At 35.7% G+C, this 25,990-nt stretch overlaps 1 protein-coding gene across 3 annotated transcripts in view; it reads right to left on the bottom strand.

Annotated features, from left to right (window-relative positions):
- Positions 1-21,625, bottom strand: part of ZNF800 (zinc finger protein 800) — a 46,419-nt gene extending 24,794 nt beyond the window's left edge. The window contains exons 1-6 of one of the 3 annotated variants that reach the window (XM_039861034.1): positions 20,991-21,625; positions 20,404-20,522; positions 15,291-15,386; positions 7,315-7,458; positions 3,396-5,088; positions 374-2,161 (exon numbers count right to left, since the gene is read on the bottom strand). In XM_039861034.1, the coding sequence (XP_039716968.1) occupies position 2,161; positions 3,396-5,088; positions 7,315-7,458; positions 15,291-15,386; positions 20,404-20,491 (2,022 nt within the window). In that variant the 5' untranslated portion in view covers positions 20,492-20,522; positions 20,991-21,625 and the 3' untranslated portion in view covers positions 374-2,160. Of the gene's footprint in view, positions 1-373; positions 2,162-3,395; positions 5,089-7,314; positions 7,459-15,290; positions 15,387-20,403; positions 20,523-20,990 lie in introns of those variants that run through there. The other 2 variants (XM_039861031.1, XM_039861033.1) reach the window with 2 other exon arrangements.
- Between the last annotated feature and the right edge of the window lie 4,365 nt (positions 21,626-25,990).

The following is a 25,990-nucleotide window of genomic DNA, read 5'->3' as shown; positions in this document are numbered from 1 at the left end:
GAGATAGTGCTATTTTTCTCTCAATGACTGATATTTTTGACAGTCCTTGAACCCTCAATTCCTCCTTGAATTCCTCTCTGTGGCCCTAGAGTTATGATGGAGAAGACATGTGCGCACATGTGAATAAAGTAAGGAAATTCTAGTAATTGGGCTCCCCTCCACCAACATCAGGCTATTTTTCTTTCTTCTCTAAAGTATTTAACAAGTAAAGCAGAGAGGAAAAGGCCGACATACAGATGAGAGGCTGTAGCGAAAGGCTAGCTCAAGCTTTTTGGGAATCCTTGTATCTTTTCACTGGTTATAGGTACTTAAGTCTGGAAAGTATCTTTGGAATATGTCTTGTGTGTAGGAATGCAGAAAAGATAACACCTTGCAAAAGTCAAACATACAGGTTTAATAATGTGCAACTAATGAAGATGGTTTATAAATGAAATACCACCTACACATTTAGTTCCCTAAATATATTACACTATTATAATCATTAAAGTTAGAACTGTAAGTACAAGTTTTCCATCTGTGGAAAAGTAAATCTGTTTTTAAATTAAAGAGAAATTATCACTCTAATTCTTAAAAATAAAACTATCAGGATATAATTCAAGTGTAGCTGCTCAGTCACTGAATAAATTTAAATTTGATAATAAAACATTTAAGTTTCAACCAATGCACCTTTGTTCAGCACATTTAGCTGAAATAACTCAGTCTGGTTTATTTCCATCACATATAGTACATTTTTCCAACAAGAGCATGTACATTCAATATAGAACATTTCCAGCAACAGTTACAGTCTTTCTAGTTTCCTTTCACAGTATATTTTAGTGCAAAGCACTGGGAAGGTAAATGTTTTTCTAGCTATAAGAGCATTTTATTATGACCTTATGGATCTTCAACATTTTAAAATTTTGTACAAAAAGTATATAGATGGACAGGGTCCCTCCTAAGTACAGGTATGAACCTATGTAAAAACATGGTATATTCTCTGCTGTTCCTTTTATAATTTGACAAAAATTACTAAAAAATAAAATATTCCCTAAAAAGTACAAAATATTGATACACAAAAACCTGTCCAAAATTTCATATAGATGTACTTCTGTTTTTCCTAAAATCTTGATTATAAAAAATGGATGAGAATTCATTATTTTCCAAATTTTATAGTAGGAATCAAATATTATCTAAAGTGGTCATTTAAGATTTTACTTGGGAGAAAAGAAATCAGGATTTACACCCCCATCTTCCTTTTTTAGCAATATCTAAAGAAATAAACTAGTATCATAACAAGTGGTTGTGCATGGATTGTCTGTATCCATAAAATATCAGTAAGCTATTTACTACCTTCATATTAACATTAGTAAATGTGTGGTCTTTAAAAAAAAATAGAAACTGAAAAATTAAGTTGCATCTATCATTAAAGTGCTTTGTATAAAATTTAAAGAAAAAGAGGGGAATGTTTAATTTTCATAAAGACCTCATATGTTTACAAATGAAAACTGTAATGATCCATGGATGAAAATGAACTGGAACTTTCCTATAGTATATATTTTAGAATAAAACTTTCAAACAAAAATAAGTGCTGGAGAACAAGTTAGAAATAAATGGATGTAAAAAGAATTACAAATATTTAGTAGGCTAAATATGTATAATGCATTGACACTAATCTGTCTTTTAGTCCTAACGTACACTCACTAGGAAATCATCTTTCTGTACAATTCAGATAAAAATTTTTCCAAATAAAGTGGAACTAAACCAAAATCACTAAGATACAAAGTCTTTGTCAATTAAAAATCACCAGTGGTGATATTTTCTTCAGGTTGTTGATCGCTCTAATCAACAAGTTATTTGGAAAAGAAAATTTGCAACTTTTTTTTGTAGAATCTGTAGACCAAATGCACAAGGTCAAGGGTGGTTAGCTGATGGACTGTGATGACATTATGTAATGTCACAGCTACATCAAAGTGCTGGAAAAGGCAGTGCCTTTGAAACAAGTGGTTGTTAGATGGTTATTATTTTAGTCAGAAAACAGCAGTTACAGTCGAATATTTATGAAAATGTTTTTCTTTTTTTTTCCTCATAGTACCATTTGAAGACGTTTAGTGGTTCTAACACCAATTTAAAGTCTTTCCACAAAAATGAACTCCAAACCTTTTCGTACATCACTTGAAGTTATCTGAGGAGAAATGGGAATAAATGAACACTTTTGAGTTTACCAATAAAACCTTGTTTTTAAAATTATACAATAGTAAATGACTTCTAAAGAATGGTTTCATCTCAAGTTTTCCACAAATAAAAAAATGTGTGATAATCAAACCACAACATTTAACCTACTCAGCACTCAAACTATACTGCTTTAGAACCTGAATCCAAAACTAATTTAATACTAATATATTAAATTAAATGCCTTAACACAAGGGACACAGGTACTGCAGGTAAACTTTAAAAATATGTAGAGACTTGCAAAAACAAGTATAGGGAGCCTACTCCTTATTTTAAATTACATTTTACACATCTACATTTGTTCCAAACCTTCTTAAAAAGTAGTATTTTTTCTTTCTTCCCAATAGGGATTTTACTCTTTTTGCAACACACAACCACACAAAAAAAAACAAAAACAAAAAAACCCAAAAATCCCTATTTAATAATATTAACTATGCTGAAATGATCACCAAAAAGTTTATCTAAACAAAAAGGGAAAAATAAGAAATCTGGGACCTAAGTAATCACTTTTTCCATAGATCAAAACTAAAAAACAGTAACTGACACATACTCCCAAAGAGAAGGGAAAAAAAAAATTCCAAACTTTTATCAAGTTTTCCCCTTTGCCTCAAAGCACTATGTTAAATGTAAATAATAAATGCTAATAGTTCTAAATTCAATTGGGTTTTTTTTTTCTGAGTGCAGCACTTTATTTAGCCGTCACAGATTAATTTTTACAATAATTACAGTGCCTCAAAAGACTTTTTTCCTATAATTATCGCCATCGCAAATTCATTCTAATATATTTAACTTTCCTACAATGCATTAATTAGTAGACTAAGTCACTGAATCAAATTAAACCTGTGCAAAGTTAGTTAAACAGAAGTCGTCTATTGTAAACATAAGCCAATATAAATGTGTATTTTACAACATTGAGAGGAAAGCACTGACCCTGTGTCATCTACCTATAACTATATTGCATTGTCCTGCGGAAGATCTGAAGTTAACTTTTGTTCCCAAGCCACTGGAATAAAGAAAGGTCACTGAAGAGGTAAATGCAATATGCACATTACTCTTGCAGTTCCCACTGCCATAAGATATATGGAAGCAAACATGTGTTAAAATGGAACCAGCTATAAATTATGGTCAAATGATTTTTTTTTAGTTCGATGGGGGGAAAAAAGCAAAACTCTGTAACTGTTCCTCACCAGACAAGAGCCTTAGATCTTGTACTTCGGCCTTTGGTTTTGTTTCCTTCAGGTGAATTGGAAGCATTTGCCTTATGAGTTTTCTTATGATGTTCAAGATAAGTCTTTTTGGCAAATGCCTTTCCACATTTATTGCATCTGTGAAGAGAAAAGTTTTTTGTGACTTTTACTTCAATACCAACGTCAGCAACTTCATACTTTTTACTAGGAGAGTTAGAAGTGCCATCATGTTTTGAATCGCTATGTTTTGTTTCATCCCTCGAAGGGCCTCTTTTTGCCACTTTATTTAGAACAAAATCAATGGGTTTTTTTATAGCTCTGATCTCCAAACTGGCTGTTATTTTCCCAAGATAGCGGGATGACTTTTTATGAACCACAGTTATATGCCGTATCACATCCCGCTTCCGACGAGTTTCGTAAGTGCAAAGAGGACACTTGTAGAATTTAACATAAATGTTATTCCCATCTGTGTGCAACTCAATGTGTTTAGTCAAGTTCTGTTTGGAAGTAAACTGACGTTTACAAAGTTTACAGTAAAGTTGCTTAAAGTCAAAGCCAGCTGAAAGTTTTGGTTTCCTGGTTTTTTGCTGGCCACCTGCAGCAGTCGGACTAGTTGATTTAGGGCTTTCAGAGTCTTGTTTAACTTTATTTTTCTGTGCTGCCGGTGTGTTCTTTTTTTCATTTGAATGATTTGTTCCCTTTAATTCATTCTGTGGAGAATGGGTAATGGAAGGGGGTGAAGATTCTACAGAATCTGCTGGTTCAACTTTAACTTTTATTTCTGAACTGTTGGCAGTATTATTAGGGCCTTTCTCTCTTTTAGAGTTTGTTCCAGAAAGAGTTATCTTGTGGACAATTTGCATATGTCTTTTAAGCATTATTTGTGAACTATATTTCCTCTTGCAAAGGAGGCATTTGCATGCAGTTAAATTGTATTCAGCCTTTGAAGACGACTTTTGTTTTCGAGTCTTAAAAGATTTTTTAGGAGAAACAGAATCCAAGAACAAAGGTTGCCCAGGCTTTGTTGCTATATCAGGAGTAATTGAATCCCTCCTCAGTCCTCTATGAACTTCATCAAAATGCCTCCTTACATTCGCTTTTGTAGCAAATGATTTACAACATACTGGGCAACTTCTACTTAATGGAACTAGAACATTCTTACTGCGTCCTTTAGAGGATTGGTTTGGATTCTTTCGTGTTTCAATGTACTTTTTTAGTTCTTCCATCTTTTTCTTATGTACTTTTCGAATATGACGACGAACACCTCGTCTGGAATTGAATTCTTTTCTACAAAGACAACATATCAACTGGTGACCAAAATCAGAGTTGTCAGAAGTTTCCAAGTCAGCCTGCGATTCCTGAGGTTGTTCGTCAGATGTAGGTGCAACTTCATCTGCAATAATCTCAACAGGAGGGGGCTCTACAGTTTCCACCTCTGTATCTGTAACTGGTACTGTTTTAGACTGTTCAGTGCTAGTTTCCTGCATTTGAACTTCGGTTTGTTCAGGAGTACTGCTTGACTCTGTGACTTCAGTAGGATTATCAGTCCTTGAAATATATTGAAACACTGCATTTTGATTAGTTTCTATGGGTTCTAGCTTAATAATGTATTCTCGCTTGTCCACACTTGGATATATGGCTTCTAGGAGATCGCTTATGGCTTGGCTTTGTTTGTCGTTTACATCAGGAAGGTCTGTTAAGGAAAAAAACAACATTTTAATCTGAAATAATTGGCCTGCTCTAGCCCTCTAGTATTTTTTAATGTATTATGAACACCTATCTTAAAATGTATGTTTCTAGTTGATGTTTATTTTTATAACAGCATTAACTCTTTTCAGTATTTTATGAAGATAAAAACCAGTATTAAACTAAAATTTGCTTAATTTAAAACCTCATCATGGTACACAAATGTTATGGGATATATGCAACTGAAAAGTTACTTCTACTTCTAAGTGCCATTAATATAAAATATATAAGCACATGCATGGATGTCCAAATGATAAAATATTTCATATTTTTAGTCTAAAATTTTTAGACTACCAAAGGCAAATCAAAGTTCTCATAATCCAAAGATGGAGAAAACATCATGAAAAATGGTACTATATATAAATATATTTTTTTTTTAGAAAACGACAGCATTCCTATTAGCCAAATGCATAATAAATCTCCTAGTCTAACTGTATGGAGACATATTAATAGACATGAAGAAGAAAATCTGTATGAAAATATATAAACATGAATGACTTGATATATAAGTATTTGCTCGACTCAGTCTTACTACCTGTCTCCTTAACATGACATAATTCTATTAAAATAAATGATTAAAAACTATAGATTTATGCTAAAAATAGAGCAGTTTTATTTACTTGTGCAGTTAATTATATCCTCTATAGGCAACTAAATATTCCCATTGTAACACAGTTGTCTAACATTGGTTATGTCTCCATGTATAACTAAATTCTAACTACAAATATAGCATCAAATCTGTTACCTATTTAGACATCAAGAAATAATTCATCATAGCTCATCTACTCGTCTTTTTTAAAATGGATAAAGTAGTGTCTATAAAATAACATTTTCACAAAAGTATTTGTAGAATGACTATTGCCAAGAGTACACAATAATCCGGCAAATCCATTTATCTATTTCCCTCTGTAAGTCAACTTCATACTAAAAAATAACAAAGAATACCAGAAAATTCACATTTTCTTTAAACAGTTAGATTTAATAAAATGCTTTTAATTTTATAGAATGCCTTTTCATCTATATCTCAACGATAAAAAGAAGTATAGTAGATCTAACAGCAGCAGAAAACTGCCAAACACATAGGAAATTTTCGTTTCATCTGTCCTATAACATGCTTTAAATCAGCTTCATGCTAACAATTAATTAAAGTAGTACTTATATTTGAAGTTTGCACTTCATTACAATACCAAAAAGGTTAAGTTAAAAAATGTACAAAATTCATAATGCAACTATAGTATGAAACTGGCAAAATAAGTTCTATATTTTTTAAGCCCACAAAGAGTTAAATCCCTGAACAAGAAATAATGAAAGTAAGCTATCATTAAAATATTTTAGGGAGTTTACAATAGTTCTTTAAAGCAAGAAAATAACACCATTATGTATAATGCTAACTTAAACATATAGGGGCAATACGATTAATTCGACAAACATCTGGTTCCACAAAGGCTAATTTATTAGCCTACTATCTACCCTCCTCTATTTCAGATCTTAAGTTAGCACATAATACAATCTAATTTCTGATAAAATGACTGATATAAATTTCACTGAGAAAGAAACTGATCAAACTACTTCAGATCTCAAGTTAGCTCATAACACATTCTAATTTCTGATAAAACGACTGATCTAAATAAATTTCACTAAGAACAAAACTGAACTTCAAATGAAGACCCAGAAACATCAAAAAGATTAATAAATATTTTTAATGTTCTTCATCATTCCCAAGAAATCAATTCATTTACCCATTCTTTGCTCTATTCCCAACAATCTCATTTACTTAAAGGAATCTAAGTAAATAAGCAATCATATCTGGTAACAAGCTATTAAAGAAGAGGAAAAATATCAATACCCCCTCAAGCATTAATATTTTAACTTACAATAATCATGAATGTAAACTATATGATCCATATTAACATTCAAAAACTATATTCAATATTTTAATACAAATAAATATACTCACAAATCTAACCTCATATATCTTTAGGAAAATCCAAGTGAAAACCACAAATAAGTACCTACTTAAGGAACAGTATAACATTGAGTCAAATATTTAATTTCATTCTCTATCATTAAATTATCCATAACTAGACATTCGTAATTTAACACAAACATATAGTTGTAGTATAAGAATATTTCATTGTAAAATGCATTAACTGAATGCATTAATAAAACTTACTGTCATCCATCTGGAGACTTGGTGGGCAGTAGAATTTTTTATGAGTAATTAGATTTGGCAATCCTCTAAAGAGACTGCGGCATAATTTACATTCAAAAATAGTGTCCACATCTTTCAATAAAATATGCTTAAGTTGTTTAGTTCCTAGGGGAAAAAAAATTAAAAAAATTTAACACAAAAGGTAATTTTAATATATACTTTTAAACTGGGCAACCACAGTTGACAAACCAAAAGTGCAATTTTACTCTTTAAAAACAAAATACAGACACTGCCAATTTCTACTAGAGTGTATTTAGCTAAGTTCTAAGCAAAAATCCTACTATCATCTGGATATTAATATAGCTAAAAATGGTACTCTTTTTCCTAATTCAATAGCCAGTCAATTCTTGGGATATGCAAACAGTGGTTCCAACACCTGTTTGAGCACTATAATCTGAGAATATAGATGTATGTGATCCACCCCTAGAGACTGATTCTACAGATTTGGAATAGGACAGAAGAATTAAACGTCCCCATCCCCTCCCATTCTCTGCCAAAGTTTTCAGCTGGTTCTTCCAACTCTCTTCTGCAATAAGAAGTGAACATGGAGTTTTGTACCACATTTTCCCCAATTCCTTAAAGAAGGTCAAAATTGTGTCACAGGACTGTCTGTGACTTTTCTTTTTAAACTCAGCTCAAATTACTTCAGGTTCTGGGCCAATATAAGGCTATGGCCATTTAGTGTAATAGTAGAGAATCTTTGTCTATAATTTTGAATTTTGCTTAGGCCTATTGACACCACTATAAATTTAATCAAAACCTTTATCCTTCAAAAACTTACCCAAATTGCAATTAATTAAATATTGGCATAGTTACGAGTTTAAAGCCACTAGATAATAAACTCCAAAGAGGACAAGACCAAGTCTATATTATTTATAACTACAAAGTGTTTAGCTCTAATAATGCTCAATAAATATTCGTTGAAAAAATGCCAGTGATCTAGGGAATCTAAGCATTGTGACAAAAGATCAAAAGACAGAGAAAAAATAAATGGCAACAGCATCTGATCTTTAAATTAAAACATCCACTAGGAATAAAACACAAATGGAAGATCTTTTGGTGCTACTTCCTACAGGTCTTTGCCACAGGTAAACTGACAAAATTGATCTGCAATGCTTTACTAATTAAGGAGCCTTCAGCTTCCTCAAATACAAACAAATAATAACAATACATTAAGTTAAAGAAAAAAAAAGTGTCCTGAAAATATTTTTAAGACTATCTAGGTGCAAAGTGTTCTGTCATTCAACAAGCATTTGACTATTAAGCTCTGGGACTACTGAGTAAACACAATCTTAGTAGTAGAATTAATACTGGAGGGTCCATAAAAGTTAAATATTTCTGATTCGATCTTCTATGATCTGTTTACATTTAATTTTTGCATTAATCATCATTTTGTATTTTATCACCATTCTGAATACAGGCCAGCCCTCAAAATTCTATTGCAAATGATTACCAGGTTTTCAGAACTTCATCAAGTCTTTAAAGATTCCAATTCTGATAGCTGTGTGACCTTAAAGAGTTGTATAATCTTTGCACTTTGGTTTATCCATCTTGTAAAATGAACAAACCAAACCTATGTTGGAGAATTACGAAAGAAAATATGAACCTAAGTCCCCCAAAATTAAATTATACATCTAGGTTTCCACTGGGAAAAAAATATGTATAATGAAATAATTTCTACCATTTCCCAAATCCAAGTCAATGCTTACCATATTACCACTAAATAAGAAAATAAAATTTAAAAAGATTCAGAAGATAGCTTGGGTATTACTCTTTATGTAAAAGAAAATTCACATAAATATGTACACACATGTTATTTGTGTAGTTCATTTCATATTACAAAATATACTGGCAATAAACTGCTCATATATTTATAGTTCATGGTTAACCTCACAAGTGATTGACAAACTGTAAGAGGTAGACTCATGGTAAAAATACTTAGATAAACCTCTAACTTATCTACTTAAAGTTCTCAGGAAGTATAGCTGAGTGTATTACCAGTAAGAAGAAAACAGGAAATTTCTGCACACTTTAATTCTAAATTAAAAGACATGCAAGACCTACACTAAAGATTCAATTCTGCCTTAAAGATAGTCAAAAAGAACTGAAGAGGGACACAAAAATAATCTGAACTAGGTTAACTTAAAAATTCATCTGAAGAATTAAGTAATAAGTACAACATGAGGTTATACATAAAAAACAAGTTACTTGTAAAAATATAAGACCACATCCCTAAATCAGATATATTACTTTGTCTTACCAGGTTCTCTCAATCAATCATAAGTGTGTGTGTGTGTGTGTGTGTGTGTGTGTGTGTGTATATACACACACACACACACACACACATATCAATTTCTTATATGTATTCCTAGTTATAGAGTTATAACTTCTATGGAGTTATAGAGTTAATTATATTCAGTAGAAAATGCCCAATAAGCATCCAAAAAAAACAAAAGTATTTGATTCTAACCCTGATCAATTTTATTTATCAATCACAAATGCTACCCATCCCCATCCCCACCTACACACATACTCACATACAAGCACAGCTGTGTTGATCCAGGCACAACAAAACAAATGTCTTTCAGATCTATGGATTCACCACTCTCTATTTCTCTCTCTCTTTTCAGGCCTTCGCCTGTTTTCTTTATTTTTTTTTTCCTCAACATTTATAACATTCTCCCATTTCCCTAGTCTGGCTCACTTGTAGTAATCCTTCAGATCCCAGGTTAGATGTCACTTCTTCCAGGAAGCCTTCTCTGACCCAGCCTGTTTTTTTGGTTAAGAATTCTTCCCCTATATTCCCAGAGCACCCTATGCATCTATACTATTTTATCCTACTATCTTGTAATTACTTTTCTGTGTCCCCATTGAACTGAAAGCTCTAAAAGGATAGAGAAGATATCTTTAAATGTTCACCTCTATATTCCCAGCCCTCAGGACCATGCCTGATTGACATTCTTTAAATGACATATTGAATAACTATCTCTATGTTTTAAGAAAATCTTCTCTATAAATAAAATTTTTTTCTAGTCTATGTAAAGTTGACTGGGAAGTCAAAAAAAAGTGCCTAAAAGATCTTCTATTATACATTTTACAAATGAGAAAAATAAGGTGTCTTCTATTCCATAAATACAGACAATAAAAGTTTTTCCCTCAGTTACTTTAAGTAGCCATTTAAGGTTTTGTTGTTTTTCCTATCAGGACATAATAAATTTATTCTAATCAGCTACTCTTTTCTGATTGTTTTGCTCGCTAATAATCAGACAGCTTCTGTCAATAGCTAAAACTTTCGGTCACCTGAGACAACAGACACGGTCATCTACACAGCAACATCAAGTTCTTCCACAGCTCTCGATCTTGAGAGAGAGCCATGCTGCCTTACTCCTAATTATTCCTTTTCCTCTCTCTTTCTTACCTTAAATATCACCACATACTGCTTAAATAGACCACCAATCAGTATTTATCAAAAAACCAGCCCTCCAAAGGGTAAGGTTTCTGATGCCTAGAAATTAATTTGTGAATATTTCTCACACATAATAGATGCTCAATAAAAATTAGTTAAACCTCAAGGGTTTATCTTGTGCTATTCCTTAATGCCAAATACACTGTATGCACTGAAAATGTTTAAAAGACTTTTTCAATAGGAATCACTATTCAATTTTATATTAGGTTGGATGGCTGTCACTCTACATGACATATTATTAATTCTAACTCTTCTGCACTAGACAAAGATAAGCTTTCAATTTTTCTTCTTAATAGACTGATATGCTGGTCAATGACAATTTTAGGTTGTGGCAGTAATCATTTTTAAATGGTATACTGTTTTCTTTATTGTTGACTCACACATGAGCTATTTTCTTTAGGATGACTGTTTAACCACATTATCATCTCAACATTGCAAGCAAATCTATAATTCCTGTCAAACCTCCTGAGTTCCACGACAAGTATGAGAGAAATTTCTAACTGATCATCCCTTCACATAAGTACTTAAAGCTAAAAGAAGCAAAACTTAAGAAAATTAAAATTATCTTAAAACCACCACCTGCAAGGATTGGTGAAAAAAATTACTTGGTTCATTATGGAACACTGCCACATAACTACAATAAATTTACAAGTAGAATAAAACTTTATTGTTTACTTGTTGAATCTTTTAGTTAAGTTTAGCAAATATTTATTGAACACCTGTTAAATACCAGGTACAATGTTATTCACTGGAGACATAGAAGAGTATGACCTGTGCCCCTGAGAAATTCCCAGACTAATATAAATGGCTGCTCTCCTGGAAGTATAGCCCCAAATGGCATGCTCTGAAGATCAATTTAAGAACAACAAATCAAACAAACAAATGTATATTTTTCTTATTCACCTGAAAAATATCTAGTCCAATTTTAAATTTCCTACAATTGCTATATAACAATCCCTCCAAAAATCTATCATATAGTAATATGGCACTCTCTTATGTATCTCTGATAAATCATAATTCCATCCTAGGCTTCTGCTTACAGAGTCAGAACTGAGGCGTCACCACCCAGTCACAGATTACACTAACTGATATTAATGATTTTTTAAGCAGTAAAAACAAACAAGCAAAAACAAAAAACTTCTTCTAAGAAGTTAAATGACCAAACCTAAATTTAGGAAGATGATGATGACAGCAGTCACCACACAAAGCTAATTCTCATTTTCACTACAATTTATTCCTCCCTAAAACTAAAAAGATGCTGTTCTTTGTACATAGTAGTAGTATATTCTACAGGTAGAATCTTTTTTCTATAATTGTATATTCTCTTTTTACAATATTATATATTTTAAGAATTCAAGAAAAAGTTGTTACTTCATATTCAAGACCAGTTTTAAATACCGGACAAAATGATTATTATCCCTCTCTTCCCATTTTTCTGTTTTTACCCTTATGGAAATCCACAGCTCCTCTGCTTCTACCAAAGTGTAAGTACACCTTTTTTTGTTATTTAAATTTTTGTTTCAGTTTGAGGACAAAGGTCAGAAAGGAAGGAAGCTAAAATAAAAGTGTAACTAGACAGGAGGGAAATTTGAAGACACCGAGTCACAGATGTGATCCTAGAAGGACTAACACAGCAAAGGCAAGGCTCCGGCATAGGGCAGGGCACAGAGTCAGGGATTCAGAACAAATGGCATGTCTCAAGTCACCCAACCACCAGGGATTTCAGAGCACGAAATCTGTAGGTAGGGGCAAAATAGGCAGTTTTCTAAAAAAAACAAAACATCTACCTACCGACAAATGTCAAACAACAGTGGAATATACTATTAATGAAGCAAAGACACATAGCAGTAGGCAGTCAGCTACCATTTGTATTAGGAAGAAAATGAGGGATATGTACTCATATATATATATATGGAAGGTCTCCGGAAGAAGACACAAACCACGTAGCAGTAAACTTATTTTTGTATCTCTCTTTGTACTTCTTTATTTTTTAAAAACTACACATATCACTTATTCCAAAAAAGAAAAATCTATTCAAATTAATTTACAGGTCAAGCAGACAGAAATAGAGAGATATCAGAGGTGAAAAAGTTTGTAATTTAAAGCCAAGAAAACAGACCAGAACAAAAGCTGAAGTGTGAGGCAAAGAGAATGGGTCAAAACCTGTCAAGCAGTCGGTACTACACACATGGGGCCGGTGGACCTAAAAAAATGAGTCAGCTCCTTCCTCAGCTTTTTATGAACTTTCAGCTTGGGTAGGAATTAATACCAGGTCACAGACAGCCCAGTGTAGGCAGAAGGTAAGTCACTTAAACAGAGATGATACAGTAGCTGAAGACAACCATCTAAGCTTGAAGATAAAGGTAGATATCCTAAGACATTACTATTGTCCAACCTGACTTAGCCTCTGTAGGTTAACAAGAGCAAAAGCATGGACGTTAGAGTTCTACCTTCAAATATCTGTCAGATAACACAACCAGGATAGTTCTTTAAATGCAATGAGTGTGACCAAGCTATAATGGAAAGACCCTAGCAGAGTTGAGATATTGAAGGGAGGCTTGGGACTAGAGTGAGACTGGGTAGAACTTAAGAGTCTCAGAGTGGGAATGGATCACAGTCCCTAAGTCATGCAGCCCCAAATCTCCATCCTGTCCTCCAAAGTTTTCAGTTAGCCACAGCTTGAATACCTCAGTGCTAAAGAGCCACCTTAGCAGACTCTAGATTATCCAGCTAACTCTGAAGGCAAATTTGCTGGGGACATTTAAAAAATATATACTACCCATATCACAGTCTCTTTTCTTTAGCTTAGATAATAAATGGCAAACACGAAAAAACAGATATGATCGCAGTACAATAAAGAAACAAATAATTTCATTTTTAAATATTCATCTTTCAAAGTTAAAAAAAAATACAGATGTTGAGTATAGAACCTTGTTGAAATGGTATTTCTTATAAGGCAAACATTTCTGAATGAACCAATTCTAACTTCTTAAACAACACTACAATAAACTGAAGCAGTAGAAAATAACCTAATTACAAATTATAAATTTTTAAAAAGGAATATTACTAAATATGAAAAAGTTATTACCTTCATGTCCATGATGTGAGAAAAAGAAATTTTATCTCTACACTAAAAGTACCTAATAGAAACTCTTACTACAAACAGAAACTAACCATTCTTCTACTATGCCAGAAATACATTTATATACAATCTCTAATAACTAAAATTTTAATTGTATTTACCATAGAAGAATCTGGCCTATCAGTTATTTCTGTTAATGAAGGGCAAGTATAAAAATTTAAAAACCACCACCACCCTAAAATAGGTTATGCCACCAGCCAACATGAGCCTAGGCATATGGTATACACTAAATACTTACTGAATTAAATAATACATAAAAGCAATGTCATGAGGACTATAGATGAAAAGTATAACAAATGGATCTTAGAGAGTCAGAAAAAAACTATTTTAGATTCAGGAACAATTTATTTCTTAGAATCCTAAAATAAACCAAATAAACGCTATTTCCATTTACGTTTTAAAAACAAGCACCTCAAAAATTTCTCGATACAAAACATGGTTGCATATAAGTTATCTTTTCCTTTGAATCTCAGAAATTTTTCATTAAAAGAGTAAGCTTTAAAAGAGTAACAAAAGATATTCTAATCCTTTAAGGGCCCATCAGTTAGATGTCCATCAGTCATGTGTGTTTGCTTGTTCTTATTTGGCTCAATAGTCTGCAATGTCAGAGAAGCCAAATCTACAAGTGGACAAGTGGATCATAAGAATCGCAGCACCTTAAGATCTTACTGATAACACAGGAATGCTAACAGTTCTCAATCATTCATATGTAGTAAGCAATACCTATTTCAAAGCACTGAATTGCAACTGTACAAATACACTTATTATATATCTAATTATAATAATCTAATGAAAAAAAAACTAAACAAATGTATCTGAAGATATTGGGGCTGGAATAAGTCTTTTTTCTATCTTGTGCTCTATTAAAGATATTGAAACTCCAGAAACTTCAGGGTTAGGCAGAGAGTGAGACACAGAGATAATAAAGTAATTAATCCAGAACAAGTAACATCCCCAACTCTCTGCATAAATAATGTACTCTGCCAAAGTGTATAAAGAGCCAGTATAATTTACTACTGACTTTAAGTTTATAAAAAACATGCCAAAAAGTAACAAGGACACTTTAAGAGGAAGAGGCACTTTATCAGCAAATATACCACATAATATGTTTCTTCAAACCATACTAAGTTTATTTTTAAATATATAGTACTGAAAAAGAATCTCTAGATTAAGTCAATATTAATCACTTTTTAAAAATTATGGCATTAAAAATATTCTATTAAAAAACCAATGTATACATTTTAATTCTCTTAAATTATTTCTAAAGATTTCTAGGTAGTTTTTAGCTACTATTTGAAGATTGAAAAATACATCCTAAAACATTCATACCTGATCGAAAGCACTCAATTATTTGTTGAATACCAGATTTGGATGTCTGTAGTGGTTGCTGTAACAAAGGAGCATCTCCGGGTTCCAGGATATAAACTACATGGAAGACAAATACCCACCCCAATCCCCACAAAAAAGGGTTATTTAAATCATTTACTCTTGAAGTAAAACAATGTTTTGCTACAATCACGTAAATAACAAGCACACCTGTATACATTTCACCGTCATCTTTGTAAGGCAAAATGAATAATGGGGAAAAATAAAAAGTTTCCTCAATTCAAGGCTAAAATAAGGCTACTTAAGGCAAGATAATGTTTAAATGCAAAGATCTGCTGAATATGTATTATTCAGTACATATCTGTCATGTTTGCCTTTTTGTTTTCCTTTAAGAGGAACCACTATATTTAACCAAAATTCTAGGACGATGATGGCCTAGCCGCATCTCATAAACCATTCCAAAACCCTCTGGACAATCTAGTACAGCTCTCTGGGCAATTATGAAAGCAAAACTCAAAAACCACTGCCTAAGGAAAGAACTGGTCCAGTGCGCAATGACAGATGTACAAGAATGTTCACTACAGCACTGTAAATAACTGAAAAAAATTTCAAACAACTTAAAAGTCTCCCAAAAGGACTCAGACTAAATAAGCTATGAAATATCCATATAACAGAATCTCTGACAGCTGTCAGAAAGCATGAGCTAGAGCTACATGTGCTGACAACAAAGGATGTCAATAATGATTGTTAAGCAACAAAAACAGGTTATAGAATATGATTTCATTTATATTAATATATATTAGTATATTTCAATAAATACAGAAAGAAATTTCATGTATATTTCTATACATGTATAAATGCTAATATAAACACAAAAAGTCTAATGGGATACCAACAAAACTTAAAAAATGTTCTGTCAGGGTGGGTTTACACAGGCAATTTGCACTCTCTGCCTCACAATTCATAAGTACTTCAGAGCCAGGGCCTTTAGAAGTGTGCATTTTTATAAGTAAAAATATTTGTTTTAAATAAAAATCTTTATTTTCATATACAGAAGTCTAGATCATCCCTGCTTTCCAAAATTCTCAGATTGGCAAAATAAGTATGCAATAAATTAAATTACAGGTAGCTGAAAAGGAAAACTGAGTTTCCCATCAGACATCAAATAAGGTAACTGAAAAGGAAAACTGAGTTTTCCATCGGATATCAAATAAAGATAGTCATGGAGAAAAACCAGCCACTTCAATTACCTCTTGTTTCAATACGTTATAATGTTCCACTCAACTATTACCATCTTAACCCAGGCCCATCTGCTCAGGGTGAGGAGATAAGGAGGGTTACCTTCAGTAATGTGTGCTGCTGCTGCTTCACAGCCCGGCTTGGAAAGCACTTAGCTTTCCAAAAGGGGACTAAAGCCTGCTGTGCTATGTATACAGACTCAGCCTTACATTCTCTTTTGGACTCCAAGACCTGTGCTCAGTATACACATATGGGAGGACTATATCTCAGAACCAAGTCATTTCATTAAGCGAAATTTTCCTAATTTTAAGAGATATTTTAGGAATATTTTAAATAAATTCAGAACATACAAGCACAACTCATTTTGAAAACGTCTGACATTGACACTAACTGCAGTGATTAAGACTCCAGACTTGGACTGACTGCATTAAAATTCTTTTTCTGCCAACTAGGGAAAATTAAAATCTATGATCTTGTCTCATCTCCAAAATGGGGATAATAAAAGTACCTAAATCATAGGATTGTATAAGGATTAAATTAGCTAATGCAGGTAAACTGGTTAAAACAGAGCCTGGGATATAGTAAGTGCTCAATAAATGTTCTATCACCATCACCATCGTAATCACCATCACTACCACAACCCCCACCAACATGCGCAAAAGCAACTGCTTTCCTGACACTAAAAACTGAAATCTTTTCAAAAACCGAAAGCAGAATTCAATCCCTTTTTCTCCATGACTATCTTTATTTGATACAATAGCATAAGTTTGTAAATAGATTGATGCTATCATTTATTTGGATTAGATGGATCTCTTTCCACTACAAAAGAGAGGGTGGAAATTATACAATTGTAAAGAGTTAAAAGCTTCAAGGTCTGGCTCTGTACGTAACAAGAATTCTAGAAAGGGAGAATGAAAAAACGATAGTGAATAAAAGAGGGATAAAGGAAAAAATGAAAACTTCTCCTTAGAGCCTCCTTCCTTATTTAGGTCTACACTGCAGAAAACTTTCTATAATACACCAACTTCTACTACCACATTATAAAGCTATAGCTTTGTAATCTGATTATAAAGCTAGAGCTAAATTTTGTTACCTATCACCTTCAAAGACTGCTACCACCAGATACATAGATATCCTGAGATACCATTCAAAACAACCCCAGGGTTAGCTTAGTTATGCACAGACACATCCACTACATTTAAGAAGCTAGTCTTTCTTCATTTGAAAACATACTCTCAACACTAAAAAACTTTATGTATTAATATTTTACAAAATTTCTTCTTACATATCCTATCATCCCTCCCGATATCAGATTACATGACTAGTTAGGGGAAAACAAAACAAAACAATAGCATCTACCTCTAACCAAAAAACCCAAACCCTCAGAAGTTAATATCTTTCTTTATGTCCTTCCAAGAACACAATTCTTGAATAAAATACTTACTTTTGTAAGTCTCTCTCCTACCTTAAAACAAGATCTTTAAAAGATCTTCCTACTTACAATGTCTGGGATTTGCTTACAAATAATAAGGGGTTGGGAAGAAGGGAATTATGGGGAGGGGAGAATAGAGATGAAAACAAATTGTCTATGTATTGATAACTGATGGGAGTTGTGTCAAGTTTACATCAGGTTCCTCATGCCATTCTCCTTACTTCTGACTATTTGAAAACTTCTATAACAAAAAACATTCTTCAAACATAACTAAGATGTTTTACATACACTGACAGGTTTATAATACCACCTTTCACTACAAATTGACCATCCGAGCAAAGTCTCAAGAACACACTGCTCTCATCCAAGGAACTCACCTACTATTCAGAATCCAAACCAGGATAGACCTCTCAGGAGAGCCCATTAAAAGAATTTCCCAAACATCATGTCATATTCTTCTATTGTAATACATTCCTCTCTATACTGAAAACATCCTCCCACTCAGCACCGACCTTCCTTTGAAATGACAATTAACTACCCCATAAGTTAACAAACTTCTAGCTTTCCACTGAACAAAATGCTTACAAAGTGTTTAATTCTAGCTAAGAACACAAAGAAACACTACTTTTGATCTGACAGTATGAAAAATAAACTGCATGAAAAGTTTATGGTAAAAGAAAGTTGAAATTAAAATTATTGCTACTTATCTGATTTCTTGTTAATGGGGGTGAAAAAAGAATCAAAAAAAGTTCCAATACATATTAAAAAGTTCAACTCTAGAAAACATCTTTAAAAAGACATTAAAGTCTCTAGAAAACTTTAATTCCCAGAATACACTGAATAAGGTATGGTCACTTTATGTCTATTTGTTTATGTCTCTCTTCCCACTCAAAAGTTCTATGAGGGAATGACCTTCTGTTTTGTTCACCACTTATATCCCCATTGCCCTGGACAGTGCCTAGCACCTAACAGGTATACAACAATAATTTGTCAAAAAAATGAATGAATAAACTTCTTCCTAAATGAGTTCATTAATTAATTCAACCTAAATCACTTTAAGTGTTGTCAGAAAAAAACTGGAATAAAAGGTCAACAGAACATAAGTATAAAAGGCATACACAGCCTTCTACTTCAAAACTAGCAAACTCCAATCAACATTAGGTAAAACAAGTGATATATCTTCACTTTAATTACACAAAATATGCAGTGTAAAAGGGTGCTGAAAGTTAGACAAGTAAGGGGGCAGCTAAACAGAAAGTGGAATCCTGGGATTACCTGTTTTATTAGCAGATGTGAGTTATTACTAATTTTCAGCAAATCAGTGGGGCTAGGGTCATAGTACAAACTTTACTCTAATGTGTACCAAAGTTTTCTGAAAATGGAAGTTCTTCCCCTATACCATCTCCAGTTTTTCCCATTAAGCGAAGGAGCACTCTACTTAAAATAAACTCTACGGTGATAAAACTTAGTACAATAAGTATACACAGAGGTACACTACTACCTGCAGTTAAAAATACCCCAAACAAAAGCAAACAAAAGTATAAAGATCTGATAACTTTTAGGTCAAAAATAATGATAAATATCTGCCTTTAACTGGAAGGAAAAAAAACTAAATCTATATTTGGCTTAATGGTAGTATGTATTCAATGATTCTCTTTTAAGTTGCACCTGTTTGCAACAAAGCACATCAAATTTCTATGAAAAACTATCAATGGTTTACATACCACACTTATCAAAGTTTCTTCACATTCCTCATGAGACTTCAAAAAGCAATTTTTTCATTTCATAAATTCAACTTTAAAAAGCTCCATTGAATAAAATGTGCTTAAAATACATATTCCATCTAATCGAAAGTATCTGTTTGTTTTTGTTTTGTTGTTGTTGTTGTTTTGCCATACAGTACATTCTGTCCGAGAAATTTTTTTAAAAGTTGCACTGGGCAAAACCTATTTCTCCCAACAAGTTGAGTTCAACAAACCGGTTTTTAGCCCAAACTAAACTTATTTTTAGGCTTTAAAATGCTATTCTCTGATAAAAATGAATAAGAGACTTGAGTTTTTCCAAGTTTAAATGAAACAACTTTCATGAAGGTAAATGGTAATATTCTACTACCTATTTTTTCCTTTCTCTTCAGCTTTAAACATTTTCAGAGCATAGGGGTACACTACTAACTGCAGGCTGCCTCGAAAGAGGGAAAAAGGATTGAGTGATTAATCTTGTGGAAAAGATTTAAGGTGACACTTGCAGTACTTTTTTTAAGTGATCAGGCAGGGCAGACCTTTTTATTTGTACAAGCATTTAACTTCATAACTGGTTTGATGCTAGGTAAATTATAGCCTGCTTACTTAGGAATGACTTCTTGGGCAGGAGGAAAAGAAAACTAAAAGGAAACAGAAGGCAGACTGGCTCTGATCGAGGGCAAAGTAACTGAAGACAGGGGTATACCTGGTTCACAGCATCCGTGATGATGGTGGTCAGTCTGACAGTATTTGTCCCTTAAAGGCATTTTCAGTGGGCGCGACCTACTTTCCATTCACTGTAAGAAGCTCTTCATTGCGGCTTGGCTGTTGAAAGAAGCACAAACCCGTCACGCACCCTGAACTTCCTGGGGGGGCTCTGGATCATTTTCCAGATATGTCCGCTTCACCCGCCCTCCGCTGTCCCTCCACCTTTTTCTGGAACCGAAAAACAGTAAAACGCACGAAGGCTTCTCCAGCCCAGATACCCGCACAGGTTCATCGCCCTACCCGGAAACGCAGCCTTGGGCGCGCAGCGCAGGACGAGGGCCTGGGCCGGCTGCGCAGGCGACGGCCGCCTGGCTGTCCCGGGCGGGCGCGCGCGGAGACGGAGGCGCGGAGCGCGGCGGCCACAGCCTGCGCCGGGGCCCGCGGGGCGGCCGAGCGGGGGGCGCGGCGGCAGGGGCGGCCGAGATGCGGCTCCCCGGCGGCCGGCCCACGCCCTCCCGCCACGCACGTGCGTTGGGGTCTCCCCGGCGGAACCCCTGTCCCCACAACCAAGTGCGCCCAACTTACTTAACTCCAAGGGCGGGCCGGCGGGCAGGCGGAAGGAAGGAAGGCCGGGCGGCCGCGGGGACAGCCTGGCGTAGGAGGTGGCTTCGGGCCCCACCTGGCGCGGCCTCGGCGGACCACGCGAAGGGAACCGGGGTTCGGGCCCGACGCGCTCCCAAAGAGTCCCCGCCGGCGCTGACGCGGAAGCGCCACAGCTCACCACGTCCCTCCGCGGCCCGAGGCGACGGCGGCGGCGGCTCACGGCGTCCCTCCGCGCTGTGGGGCTGGCGGGCGGGCGGCGCGCGGGCGCAGGCAGTTGACAGGAGGAACCGCCCCGCGGCAGCCGTCGCCGCCACCGAAGGAGCCGGAACCGGAGCGGGCAGGACCAGAGGCGCCCCTCACCGGGGCAACGGCTGCCGCCGAAGCCCGGCTCCCCCCGGCAGCGCTCCACCTGCAACGGTCCCTCAGGCTTTTGGAGAGGGGTGGGAAGAATGGGGTTCTCCCCGCACCTTGGGCTTTTTTGGTAGTTGTTGTTTCAGGAAACTTTATTAAGTCAGTCCCTCTCTGTCTCCCCCTCTCCCAAGAGCCTGAGCTACCGCTGTCGAGCGGGTAGGAAGGGGGAAGCAGAGACTCTCCGGCAGCGACAGGGAGAGACTGACTGACCCCGGACGGAGATGGGGCGAGGGCAGGAAGTGACAAGCTCTCGGAGTGGGTGGGGGGAGTGTGGCCGGCACGCCCGGGAGCGCCGCGCGCATGCGCCCGGTCCGGCGCCCCCGCCTGTATGGAGGCGACTCGCCGCCGCCCGGCGGGGGAGGGAGGAGTGGCGGGTGGCGCAGGGGCAGCGGCCCGGGTATCCCGCGGGCAGCTCGCCCGCGCATCCTCCCGCGGGCTGATGGAGAGCCGAAGCTGTGCGCTGTGCGCTACGCGCGCGGAGAGGAGCGAGGCCCTGGCGCGTCATTTGCGCCCGGAGACGGGCTGCTCGGCAACCAAACTGTTGCTATCGCTTTTCTCCTTTCAGTGGAACTGAAACTGAAGGAGGATTGGGGAAAGCGCAGGGAACCACTGGGAGAGGCTTGAAGCGAAGTGTAAGCCTGTGAAGTGCTGATCCTAAAGGGTGGTGGGGCGCATTTAAAAGTATTGAAATCAAACTTTTCACCCAACAATTTCCGTAGTGTGCCTCTCAGAACTTAGGGGTTTTTATCAGGTCCCTGGGCTGAAACAATCTAATGGTAGAAGATAGGTATTGATTCCAGCAGCGCTGCGCTTTGAACCTGAAAGTGAAGTTGGGTCACGTGGGCAGTACTCACGTTCCCTCCTCTCCGACACCTGCACCCTGCTTGGAAAATCCCCGAAGATCGAAGATCGCTGTCGTCTGTCAAATTCAGCAAACCCGTGTGCTGCTTCTTGGAGGCAGGAGAGCCACTTCCTCCACCTTCTGCCCAACTCCTAGAACGGAAATCTTCAAGAAGTAGATATGTGCCAGGAAATTTCAAGGGAGAAAAAGCCCATTCGCTTTGTTTATCCTCCGCCACAAGAACCACTGAAAGCCTTCGCAGTTGTCTAAGACCAGTTTTGTGGGTCCTGAAAAAGCAAAGCTTAGTTAGGCTCGCTGTGCGTTTTGGAAGAGTAAACGAGTGACTAAAACTCATTTTCAAAATCCAAAGTAAAGTTTGTAGTAGGTCCAGTAATTGACAGATTTGTTATTGTGGAAATATTGATTGGAGCATTTGCATAGATCTTGGGGGAAATTAGCAGCTTGATTATGGGGGTGACAGGAAAAGGATAGAAAAAGGAACTTTTTAAAAGGAATTCCACATACTGTAAATTTTACACACTAACCAGTCATTTAACTAGTATGTTTGATCTGTTTTTTTCTGTCCCATTGTCAAGAAGCATCACACAATATCAAACTATAATGAAATGTCACAATTTATGAATCAATGTAAAATAAATTATGATACATTCATGTGAAGATGTTATGTAGCCTATAAAAATCACATTTTGTATAACATTTAATTGTATGCAATATGCTTAATCAAAAAAAAATGTTTAATCTGGTACCTTTAGAGTATATAGGTGATTTCTATTTAACATGATATCTTTGGTAAAATTTGAGGTGAAATATTTTCCTTTTTGGAGGATCCGTTCCTACTTTTAATAAGCATATTTATTGCGGATTAAAAACTGTACAATTTTGTTTCAATCAACCTGAAAAGGCATTGCTTCAGATATGTGAGAGTTACGTTTGTTGACCAGATGTGAGTAAAAATGTTTAGTTTCCTGAGTAAATGCAGTGTTATTTATACTTTCAAAGTGATCCTGAGTAGCGGGTCCTCAAAATTGCTTACCATTTGAATAAGTTTTAGACAATCTTTGAAAAGTTAGAATTAGAGACAAAATTGAAATGTGCAAGATTGAAATATGGGTAAAACATATAGAACACTGAACCACAGAATGTTAAAAATGAAAAGAAACCATGGAAATTATCCAGTGAACCTTACTTTATAGATGAGAAAGCTGAAACCTAGAGAGTTTGATTTGCCGACGGTCACACAATAACAGAACGTACTTGTGTCTGATATATATTGAGTAATATGTTTTAACCTTAAATATTAATTCATTTATTTCTAGCAACAATCCAATAAGGATTTGTTACCTTATTCTACAGGTGGGAGAACTGAGGCAAAGATAAGTTAGATAACTCATCAAGGTTACAGCTGATACACAACTGAGCCAGCATTTAAACCCAAGCAGTATGGCTCTGGAACTCATGACCTTAGCCATTATACTATACTGTGTTGCCTACACTACATCATAGCTGTTTTCAATCACATTGTATGTGAAAGATATTAAAATGCTATGTAACAGTTCATGAAGTGTAAATGGAGTTGCTAAAATCACACGAATTTAATTGGAATTTCACAGGGCTCTAGAAAAGCGGTCCCCAACTTTTTTGGCACCAGGGACCTGTGCCAAATCTAATGATCTCATTAAATTCTATGAGACTTGGATAATCTGAGGTGGAGCTGAGGCAGTGATGCTAGCGCTGGGAAGCAGCTGCAAATACAGATGAAGCTTTCCTCACTCACCTGCTACTCACCTCTTGCTTATGGCCCAGTTCTTAACAGGCCACAGACTCGTACTAGTCCATGGCCCAGGAGTTGGGGACCACCAATCTAGAATATCCCTATATCTCTGAAAACACTGGACACGAACTTTCCAAAAATAATCATCTGTCTTCCCTTTCATTGTTCACTGCAGCAACCTAGATGACACATCATTACAGCTTTAAGAAACTTCTTCGATCCTGATTGTCTGGAAGTTTGACTTCTAATGATGAACCTAAGACTCTCTGACATTCTAAAATTATTCTCTCATCTTCAAGGCAGGACACATACACATACATTATTGCTGCATAAGAAAGCACCCTAGAATTAGTGCCTTAAAGCCATTTTATATGCTCTCAATTCTATAGATCAATGATTTGGACTGGCCTTGTCTGGGATCATGCATGTAGCTGCTACAGTCATCTGGCAGTTTGGGTTCACTCATGACTGACAGTTGGTGTTGACTATCGGCTGGAACGCCCGATCCCCTTATAACCCTACATCCTCAAGATTAGCCTGGGCTTCTCTGTATGGTGGCAGCATGCCAAGTTGGCACAAAATGGAAGCTGCAAGACTTCTTATAGTAGAAGTTACATAAATGACATCACTTCTACCATGTTTTATTAGTCAATGTAAGTCAAATGCCAGCACAGATTCAAGAATTGGGGAGATAGATTCCCACGTCCTGATGGGAGAAGCAGCAAAGTGACATTTCAAAGGAATGTACGTATAAGAATGGGAGGAATTATTGTGATGATCTTTGCATACAGTTTGTTATATATTTCAAGAATAATACTAATTAAAGCTACTGATATTGTTAATGCTTAATGATGCTTTTAAGAACAGCAAAACAAGGAAATGCTAATCAAACCTATTCTTTAAAGTGACAAATTGGCCTCGTGTGATTCTTAACACTTGGGATTCCTTAACTTTTATCCATAGACTTCTTTTTCTTCTCATTTTGTTGCTTTCTTTAAAATATTCCCATCTGTCTAAACAGATCCCACTAAAACACAGCATAAAAACCTAACATCAAGTAGAAGCAATTATCGTTCCTATAGGATCTATATACTCTGGTCCAGACTTTGCTATCTTTGATTACAACATGGCATTTTATGACACAATTAAATTCATAATTATATACCAAATCAAATTATATACCAAAATAAAGGCTGAGAGTTTAGAAAAGGTCATGGAAAATTGATTTAAACCATTCATCTATTATCAACTATATAGAACGTGACACCTAATATTTGGCAAGCAACATGATGAAAAAATGCTTATTTCTGGAAGAGTAGGGAGTAGTTGCAGCTGGGTTGCTAACCTGGAGATAAGTTGCCTATTAGTAAACTCCATACATGGACTTCTATCTTCCATTCCCGGTGCTAAAGGCACACTTAATGCTTGCACCATGCTGCCATGTGGGCACCAACCATACTTTACATATCTTCCATTCAAATGCATTTCAGATGGCATTTAAGTGAATTCCATTTAAAAATGCTTTTTATAATAGTTGAATTTATTTCTAAGTTAATTTGTATTATAATCTAGCTAATGATGAATTTGTCACTTATTGAACTCAATGTGCTAAATGCTTTCTTGTTTTTTTACTGAATCTTTACAAAGATTCTAGGTTAGATATTATCCCATTTTACAAATAGAGAAACAGATACTTAGCTAAGATTTAAATATAAGTATATCTGAATCCAGGCCCTGTGCTTCAAGTTACATATATTCTGATTATTCCTACAATTTTATCTCAAGCTCAGACCTGTCCCTAGAGCCCCTAAGCTCTATTTCTAGATACCCATGAGACAGATCATCTGAATTGCCCCAGGCATCTCATAATTAGCAGGACCAAAACTGGACTTATTTTCTCACCCAACCTGTTCTTCCTCTCCCAAAATTTAATCAACA

The sequence above is a fragment of the Pteropus medius genome, unplaced genomic scaffold (genome assembly GCF_902729225.1).
Source record: "Pteropus medius unplaced genomic scaffold, Ma_sr-lr_union100, whole genome shotgun sequence".
Classification (NCBI taxonomy): Eukaryota; Metazoa; Chordata; class Mammalia; order Chiroptera; family Pteropodidae; genus Pteropus; species Pteropus medius.
Note: the sequence above shows the minus strand (reverse complement) of the source record. Positions and strands in the feature narration are given on the sequence as shown.